We start from the raw sequence: 9,634 nt of genomic DNA, 5'->3' as shown, positions 1-9,634 counted from the left end.
TATGAAATATTAAAAATAATTTAAAAAAATAAAAAAATTAAAAGTAAAGATAAAACATCAAATTTCCAGTATAAAATTTAAATAAATATAAAATATGAATTAAAAAATCCACTAAAAAGAAAAATAGAAAACAAGTGTAAAACTATATCTCCTAACAATAAAAGAGTACCAAAAGGTAATTAAATATTGTATTGAATTGCTAGAGATTAAGCATTGTCCAAGAGCAGTATTACAGGGTGCCAGTCTCATGCACATAACAAGTCCTCTTGCCAATGGCAAGATGGATCGAAGAACTATCTTTCCATCCCAACATTCCTAATATAATTTTAGTCATAGTGTTTATAGGTTGAACAAATGTAACTCAGTGCTCTGTTCCTTCAATCAAAATGTTTCTAACATAAATAGCCTTTATATTATGGACAATAAATTCAATTCTAGATGCTTAGCTCATCACTAAAGGCCCTTGTAGGCTTGTAGCCCATGGCATATTCTTGAAATAGCATTAAAGGCTCGTTTGGTTTGCGGGAAAAAAAGGGAGGGAAGTGTGGTCAACGAAAAAATAATGAGATGCCTCTTATTTGGTTGGAGTTTTCAAATGAGAGAGATGAGAAAGTTATATTCCCATAGGAATATAATTCCCATATTTCATAGAAAAGTCTTTTCTATGAGAAACATGAGAAAGTTACTTTTCAATGGGGTGGGAATCACTTTATTTTTATTTTTTTCCTCCAAAAACGCCCTTCAGCATTAAAGAAGCATTAAAGAGGCATTAAAGACTTAATTTTTATTAAGGGCATAATAGAAATTATACATAACTTTCCCTGAAAAATGGATGGCCAACCAAACATAAGCACTTTGGAAATTTGTCACTTTCTCATGGTCAACCAAATATGCTAAAAGTACTTTCCTAAGTATTCTCTTCCTAGAAATTTGTTTTCCAGAAATCATATTTCTAGGAAGGAAAATGCTTCCTGCAAACCAAACGAGCCCTAAATTTCACCTTATCGTAGCAGGAATGATCTCTTCTTATTGCTCAGCCTAGCACCAGAAAATTACACTGACTTTTGAATTTCAAATTGGAAAATAGTAAGAAATTTCACATGGTATCATTCATGCCAGCCTCTGAGATTCGTGCGTGACGGATGCTGCATGCCAGAATTTGCTGAACGAATCTGGAAATTTGATGTGGTGACACCTTGAACCAGTGGAAGATCAGGGGCATATCCGTCAATTCGAGGCTTAAAACAGCAGCTTCGTCGTGAATCAGTTTAGAGGCGATTGAAGTCAAAGTCGATGTGCCGTGGGCGCAATCTCTTTACCGTAATAGCCGCCACCGATACCGATGCGATTCACAGCTTAAAACAAAAAGGATACCGATACCGATCACTTCAACGGAACGAGGCTATTTTCGTTATTTTAGCCTCTCATGAAACGCGGTCCTCAAGCTGGCTCGCCTTCCCCTCCCACGTCCGTCTCGCCTATTTATTTCCACCCCCTGCGATCTCTTCCTATCTCTCGAAATCCTCTCCCTCGCTCCCTCTTTAATTCCTCGCCCCTCCTCTATCTCTTCGTTCTTCATTTTGTTTAGTTGTTTTTTTTTTTGTTGTTTCGAAACCCTAGAAGCGGAGGTGGTCGTCGTCTCGAATCGCAGGATCTGTGCTTCCTTTTCCGACGAAAACTCGTCAATAGCCCCGCCGGGAGGACCGCCAGTAGCAGTTCCTTCGATCTCCGGCCATGAATCCGGAGTAGTAAGTTCTTGAATTTGAAATCGATCTTCTCAAGAATTCTATTGCGGCATTCGGATGGGGAAACTCCTAGTTTTGTTGGTCAATTTATTGTCTGTATAGTTGTAGATCGATCCGCTATGGTTTATGGCGAGATCTCGCCGGGCTTCCTGTTGAATTTCTTCGCAAACCAGGGTTCTTGTAGTTCCTGAAGGAGATTTGGTCTTGTGTTCTCTTTTTGGTTTAGATCGGTGATGTTAACTAGTCATATAGACCAGATCCGGTGGTCTGGCTTGAGATCTTACCGGAGTGGTAATTTTTTTCTGGTCGAACGTTTATCTGAGATTTTACCCGTAACTTATTAGCTGATATGGTGAAATTATAGGAGATAGAGGGGAATGAGATTGATAGACGCGGTTGTTACGTTTGGATCTTGTTTAGTGTTTTTTGTTTCTTTTTTATGTAATATTTTCTTGTTAATAAGCTTGGATTATTAATTCCTATTCCTTGGGAATTCATTGGGATAACATAACATGTCGCTGTTGGGTTATACCATATATAGAAACGAGGTATTTCAGTTTAATTGCCCCGGTTGGTGGTTGAACTATAGCATGATTTTCTTTTGACACTTACGAACATATACGTCTATGAGGTGATTGTTTTTTATCACTGTTGTTAATTTCATCTATTTTATTTTTATTGTATGTTGTTTGTGTGTGTGTGTGTGTGTGTGTGTGACTTAGCAAATGCTAGAATTGAGTGAGGCTGCCAAGGCATGATACTTTCAATGTAAGAGTTTCACACATTAAAAAAGCATATTGTCTTTTTGCGTTCTTAAGTATAGCTGGCATGCTGGTTGAGCATGTGATTGTATACAGGAAATGTGGTCTGATGAAATGTTTTTCTTCCCTACAAGTGTTTTGGTCCATCATAGAGGACATTAGTGACAAATATTGCACATTGGTGTTATTTTTGATATATAATTAATTTTGATTTTTTTATGTATTCAGCAAAAGTAAAAAGTTAACTACTGACACTGTTTAATCTTCATTAATGATCTAGCATTCATCTCCTTCCCTTTTTATTTTATTATTCAATCTGAGCTTTTTAGATGCGCTTTCTTTCGATATTTCCTTCTTTCTGGAAAAGAAAAAGAAAGACTTATTGACATGCAATCATATGCAGTGCGTATGTGGCTAGCACTGGATAATGCACACATAATATACCAGAGGTATACTGGTGTACTAGACCTTTAAATTTGCTAGATAGGAATGAACTTTCTGGGCCATTTTGTGCTAGTATGTCTTTGACACATAATATTAAATCTGTCCCACAAAGTGGCCTTTTTTTGGCGAGCAGATAAATTTTTTTTTTGTTGTTTTAATCTCTGATCTGATTTTCTTGCTGGGTATCATAGTGTTTAGCTTATTACTTAGTATCAGGAAGCCTCAATCTAAGATAAAAAGATGTAGGAATAAACCATTTTTCAGTTGTTGCCTTTGTTTGCTGTTCTTAGAATCACCTGGCTGTGCTTGCCCAATGGCAGCTTCACTCCTAGTTCTTTTCGAGAGCTGAGGTGTCATTTTGTTGATCATTTATTAATTTCCCTATAACAAAATATGCTTGTATATGGAACTACCAAGCATTGTTGCATATTTTGACAATGCTAAATTGTTTTTGTTAGACCTGACAAACGATGGTAGGGAAAAGTATTACAAATCAGGTATTCATTGTTCGACCCATTTGAATGATGGTGCAAGTTCTATTCTTTCATTGATGATGTTTCTTATCCTTCTAAGAGTGTCCTTGACTCAGTCTATTAGTAATAATTTTTTCCCTGCATACTTAGTTTACAGGTTCTGTTTTGGTTTCCTTCATCTCTTGAAGGCATAAGAAACTAGACTTATCAGATCCTAGACAGGCACAAGTAGGTTCTGCTGTATATGGTCTGGAAAGCTGGGATTCCTGAATGTAGATATTATGGGTACCTTTTGCTTTGCAGTTGTTTTTTTTTTCTTTCATGGAAGTAACAAATACATTATTTATAGATTTCATTGTTTTCCGGGTTTCTAAAATTGGTTGATGTAAACCTAAAACAAGTGGGGTGTAAAGCACCATTTGTTGATTTTCATAGTATTGGTTTTGAAGAAACTGACAGCTCATGAAGCCTGAAAAATTAATCTTGTGAAAAAGTGGCAATCATCTCTTACAATCTGTTTGTACAAAATCAGCTTTTACAATTTTTTGTTTTAACCGAACTAAGGCTAGAAGCAGCTTTTCAACTTAGATTTGTCTTTTATATCTTGAGATTGATTCTCAACGTATCTAACCTCAGTTTTAAAAATTTTGCAGTGACTATTTGTTCAAACTTTTGCTTATTGGAGATTCAGGTGTTGGCAAATCATGTCTCCTACTAAGATTTGCGGTAAGGAGCCAGAAATTTTTTGTATTTTCTACCATATTTGTATATTTCATCTGATCATGCTTTTAACTTGCATCTGCAATTACAATGAATTTTCTGATGCATAGTAAGGGTGGTTCTCAATGCCATGTTATATAAGAAATAGCATACTGGGGCATGAGATGATATGCTGGAAAATTGCTGGTTGAAGGTGGTGGTTATGTTAATAGTGTCATCAGAATGGGATTCTTTAGGGGGCACTTGGCACAAGTGCAAGTGCCAGGCATCGTGATTCCTGAAGTTTCCAGCACTTGAACCTCCAAGATTCCCCATGCATGCCAAGTGTCTGGGCATCCTCTAGTGTGCAACACTAACCCCCAAATATCTCAACATAGGATCACTAATTTAGTTACAAGTTATAAAAGTAAAGGCATATATAAACATGTCGAGAATATATTGATGGCTTGGTAACTTGATTAGTCAATAACATGTTTAATTAAAGAACTTTATATTCATGCCACTATAACATTAAAAAATAAATAAATAAGTGTGACACTCAACAGGAATAGTCTGGGATTTTTTTTACTGTTAATAATCAGTGGTTATATGATAAGAAATTCAGGCATCATCAATTGCAAGAAGATGATATTTGGCATGACTCTCCAGGTAGAAGTACCAAATGCTGACACGTGGACATTTTATTTTTTGGAGTTTCATGGAACTTTATTTTGTGTCATGTCATGTCCAAGTTTCCAAAAGTTTCAGCATTCAAAACCAAGGTATAAAGTGTCTACGTCAAGCATACATTGGATACATATGGTTGTGAAGCGAGATCTGAAGCCTAATAGATTTGTCCCTCTTCTACCGTCATCTGTTTTTCTTCCACATATTTGGAGTCATGTTCTCATAAGATAGTGATACTGTGGCTTTTGTTATAGTTGGCATTGTAAGACCTTGAGGTATTCCCTCAATACGTATTGGGAATGAACAGGGCTTATGTAGATGCATGAAATTAGTAGCTGAGATGTTGAAGCCTCCCAAGTGTTTGTGGAAGACCTGCAAAAGTTTGTTATACTTATCTACTTGACAAGCCTTGGGTTGGCAGCTTTTTTTAAGAGTTTCACCTTTATATAATTCTTGCGAAGTACTGATACACATAGAAAAAGCTGCGTAGCATAACAATCTGCATAGCTATTAGCATGTGAGCTGCCAAAAAAAATATGCTTTTTGAGATCTTATGTGGCATCCTGTTGGTATATAGTAGGTGAACCAAAGCGCTGATTCAAGTTGTTTTTTTTCTTTCCTCTTGAGCTTTTATCTAATTTGTTACACATTATGTGCATGTGTTCTGCTGCTGCTATATGCTGCACTTGACTGGAATATAGTTGGTACATATAATGTGTTAGCTCTTTGTTGAATGTTGTTCACCAATCTTTAGTTCCAGAAGTTGTTCTTCATTAAGTTTATAATGAATCTTTCAGTTCTTATGTACTAAAACTAACAAATTATCAGTTTTGATGTCTATAGAAATTCATATGTATGTTGAGGTGTCTAATGGAATGTTAATGCGCAAAATGCTGTCTGCATAGGACTTTTCTTTTACCGGTGTTTATAGCCTTGACCATTTCTTTGCTTCTTGTGATTAGGATGATTCATACTTGGAGAGTTACATCAGCACCATTGGAGTTGATTTTGTAAGGACTATTTTTCAAATGCAAAATTAATAATTTATTTGACTGAAGTGTGGAAACACTGATCGTATGGCTTTTTTTTTTTACCTGTAGAAAATACGCACTGTTGAGCAGGATGGGAAGACTATTAAACTTCAAATTGTAAGTTCCTACACCAGGAGGCATCTATTTGATTTGTGTGGTGGATATGAATTTCATGCTGGATGCAAGCATGTTATGCAGCTGCCAACCAAACAGGGTTATATTTTCTGCAAATATTTGAGTTTGCTGCTGTTCTAGAAAGTTGTTTCTCTTGACAAGAAAGATACTGAAGATTCCTTTTTTTTCCTCGAAGAAAAGACTATGAAAAGCCTAGTCTTGAGGACCCTAGAGATTTATATAACCATGCTGGCTCATGGTTTATATTTTCGGCCTGTAGGTTGGCTGGAGCTTGAAGTAGCAGGAGCTGTAGTACTGGTACTAGCAGCAGCAGCTGTACCCCATCAAATCAGGAAAATGAAAGATGATAGATTGTTCCTCTTCTGCATACCTTCATCAAGATAGGAGGACCTTAAAAGAAAGAATTCTCCTAATTGTGTGCCCCATCATATTAGGGAAAAAAAAGAAGAAGATACATAAACGGTCTTCTTCCACATACCTTTAGGAAAAGGACAAAATGATTCTCCTAATATTGTCGGTCCTACCCCTTGCTCCACTGGACCATTATGCTCTCTCCCCTCCCTCAAGTCTCAAATTGAGGCAACAGAATTTTAAAAATCTAGTTTGTCTTTTGCGTGCAAGACCAATATAGACAGCTCCATCAACTTATCCTTAATTTTTCATGCTTTTCTTGGATTTAGGACTTTTGTGGATTGGCTCCTATAGTTCTTCTCAGTTATATAGGAATATTGAGAGTTTGAAGGATTATTTAAGGAAGAGGTTGGTTGATATTCAAGCAAGAAGAGTATCAAAACTGAATCCTTGCTTGTTGGGAGCTCAGTCCCTTAATTAAAGATGTCCTATTATGTAGGTTTATTTCATGTTTGCTCACTTTTAAATGTTGAAATGCTAAATTTAGTCTTATTTTCATGATAGGTTGGGTGACTTCTAAGCTTTATATATTCCGATGTCTCTGAGGCAATCTCTCAGGGAGAGGAAATTTTTTTATGTTCCTAATGATACTTGATACTTTGGACTTCTTGTACTCTTCATTATGGTCCTGTCGTTAATTGTTTTTCACGTCTCTATGATGAAAATGGTGTGGAGAAAGTCAAGCTATTTCTTTTTTCCCCCCTCACTCTTCTGAAAGAAACCACCAAGATTTTTCCAAGAGCATGATTTAGTTTTACTAATTCTTTTATATCTATCTTTATGGAAGGCAAGTTAGGCCTCGCTTGCTATTGTTTAGTTTCTTTGTTTATGTAGAATGCTGTCCTTTGGTTTTCTTACTTCATCAAAAAAATAGAATATGAAACAGTTCCAACAATACAAAATGTACTTAATTTACATAGATTTGTTGCTTTTGTAGATAGCTGTCCTTGGGTTTTCTTACTTTATCAAAAAATGAGAATATGAGACTGTTCCAACGATACAAAATGCATTTAATTTACATAGATTTGTTCCTTTTTTTTCTACTTAATTTACCTTGTTTTTCAAAATAATATGAGCACATTTACTATCAGTTGCTCATATGTGTAAAAAAGGTCATACATGGCATCAGTTTAATATATAGTTATCAATAAAGTAATGTTGATCACAGACCTTTATTGGAGAAGAAAACAAAAGAGAGAACATTCTATTGTGATATCTTGTAATGTTCCAAACTGCCCATTAGAGGAAAAAATATTTCCACAGGAGTGAAGAGTGCATAAGCTTTTTTGTTGATGTTGTTATGTGTGATTGTCAACCATGAATGGTCCATGGGTGACCTATCAAACACTCCTAATTAATGTGAATGGTCGTCAACATGACACATGCCTCATCCATTTGTGATGGTTGCCGCCCCCCTACATAAAAATCCTTGTTCAGGCCCCCTGTTGATGATCCCAAACAGATGGTTAATGATCTTAATGAAAATATTTGCTAGCTGTCAGTCAAGTTCTGGAATTTATCAGGCACTAATTCCCAGCAGCACATTCTATTTTTTCGTCTGAATTGTTGTGGTATTATCCTCAACGCCCTCAAATAGTTGATTTTGATGATTACTGGTTCAAGTTGTGTCATGAACAGTTCCAAATAATGTCTTTTCCTTCATGTTGAACCTCACATTTTTCATTTGCGGGTCACAGTGGGATACTGCTGGCCAAGAACGTTTCAGGACAATTACCAGTAGCTACTATCGAGGTGCTCATGGTATTATTGTAAGTTTAATTTTCCCAACCGTGTATTTTTTGCAAGTTAATGAGTCCAAACAGATGCTCATACTCCTCTGAATGGCAGGTGGTTTATGATGTGACAGACCAGGAGAGCTTTAATAATGTAAAGCAATGGTTAAACGAGATTGACCGTTATGCAAGTGAAAATGTGAACAAACTTCTGGTTGGGAACAAGTGTGATCTTACTGCAAACAAAGTTGTCTCTTATGAGACAGCTAAGGTGATTCTTTAATCATTACTATTCTCTTCTTCCATAGCTGACTGGTGGATGTCTGCAGAAATTGCAGTGCAGCGACTGTTATCTTTGGGATGGCAGACAAGTGTGACCAAGAAAATTATTGAGAATATCAATCATCATAATCAAGAATATTAGTCATTGATGCTCTTGAAATATGAAGCCATATAAATTCACTGCAGCCGCACCTATATAGATTTTTTGTGATGGTTAACATCCTCTGCATGAAATGTTGTTTTGGATTAACTATGCTCTATTCAGTCTCGTGCTTGTACGCATTCAATTTCCAAGTCGTGTGCTTTTTTTTTTTTTTTAGGCATTTGCTGATGAAATCGGTATCCCATTCATGGAGACTAGTGCAAAAAATGCCACTAATGTAGAACAGGCCTTCATGGCCATGGCTGCTGAGATCAAGAACAGGTATTTTTCCTTCAACAAATTTAGATTTGGATTGTTATATTTGTTTCGTGTCTTATGTTTGTAAAATGTTAAAATTGGTGCTTGCAGGATGGCCAGCCAACCAGCAAATAACAATGCCAGGCCACCAACAGTTCAAATCCGCGGGCAGCCTGTCAATCAGAAGACATCTTGCTGCTCTTCTTAAGTGAATTGTTTGCGCATTTGGCATGTAAAATTGGCTGTTGTTTTATCCAGAACTGACGCTTTATCCTATGTTTGAAACCGATGGCATGATTCTATTCATTCTAGTAGTTTGTTTTTAAGCCTGTACAAATCAGGGATCCGGGTATTAGTTATGTTTCTATTGTTGGAACTTCACAAAGTGCATTTCTTTTTTCACATTCATTTATTATGATTAGATGTTCCCTGTTCTTATGGAAAAGAATGTGCACAAACAGTTATGCCTGGGTTTCAATCATCGTATATATTACTAGAGTCAGGTAATGAATGTAGCACAGTCAAATGAACATGCTCTCTGCTCTAACAACAAACCTGTATTATGGCATAATAGGCTGTGCCCGGACTCTCAAAATGTTGAATTTTCAGGGGAGCACAATGTTAACAGTGAAGAACACACCTCTCTATGGAGAGACTCTATGTTTCTGCGTTGTGCGAACCCCTATAATCTAGAGGTTTTGGGTGCTACCCGTGATTCTGCAAGGTTATGCCCCCACCGGCACGATGGCGCACTCAGATATAATATCGAAATGAAAAATTATCTCTTTATAAAAATAAAATTTTTATATTTTATTAAAAAAATATAGGATATG

The 9,634-nt window shown here is 36.3% G+C and overlaps 1 protein-coding gene across 2 annotated transcripts; it reads left to right on the top strand.

Moving 5' to 3' along the window:
- The first annotated feature begins 1,344 nt into the window (after window positions 1-1,344).
- On the top strand, window positions 1,345-9,203 carry LOC103713601 (GTP-binding protein YPTM2). Of its 2 annotated transcripts, XM_088718743.2 has the most exons (9): window positions 1,391-3,447; window positions 3,574-3,708; window positions 4,077-4,149; window positions 5,772-5,819; window positions 5,910-5,957; window positions 8,084-8,155; window positions 8,235-8,390; window positions 8,722-8,825; window positions 8,913-9,203. In XM_088718743.2, the coding sequence occupies exons 2-9, from the start codon at window positions 3,668-3,670 to the stop codon at window positions 9,007-9,009; spliced, it is 639 nt and encodes a 212-aa protein (XP_088574869.1). In that variant the 5' UTR covers window positions 1,391-3,447; window positions 3,574-3,667; the 3' UTR covers window positions 9,010-9,203. The 2 variants fall into 2 exon arrangements, with proteins under 2 accessions (XP_008798815.1, XP_088574869.1); XM_008800593.6 differs by lacking the exon at window positions 3,574-3,708 and having other exon boundaries at window positions 1,345-1,748.
- Window positions 9,204-9,634: the final 431 nt, after the last annotated feature.

The sequence above is a fragment of the Phoenix dactylifera genome, chromosome 3 (assembly GCF_051530095.1).
Source record: "Phoenix dactylifera cultivar Ajwa chromosome 3, Ajwa_hap1_PhDact_Kaust_v1.1, whole genome shotgun sequence".
NCBI classification, from domain to species: domain Eukaryota; kingdom Viridiplantae; phylum Streptophyta; class Magnoliopsida; order Arecales; family Arecaceae; genus Phoenix; species Phoenix dactylifera.
Note: the sequence above shows the minus strand (reverse complement) of the source record. Positions and strands in the feature narration are given on the sequence as shown.

Excerpts from the sequence above, each read along its gene's own strand:
- LOC103713601 (XM_088718743.2), top strand. The coding sequence starts at position 3,668 with ATGGTCTGGAAAGCTGGGATTCCTGAATGTAGATATTATGG. Across the intron at positions 3,709-4,076 it reads CCTGAATGTAGATATTATGG|TGACTATTTGTTCAAACTTT; the intron begins GTACCTTTTGCT and ends AAAATTTTGCAG. Across the intron at positions 5,958-8,083 it reads AGACTATTAAACTTCAAATT|TGGGATACTGCTGGCCAAGA; the intron begins GTAAGTTCCTAC and ends TGCGGGTCACAG.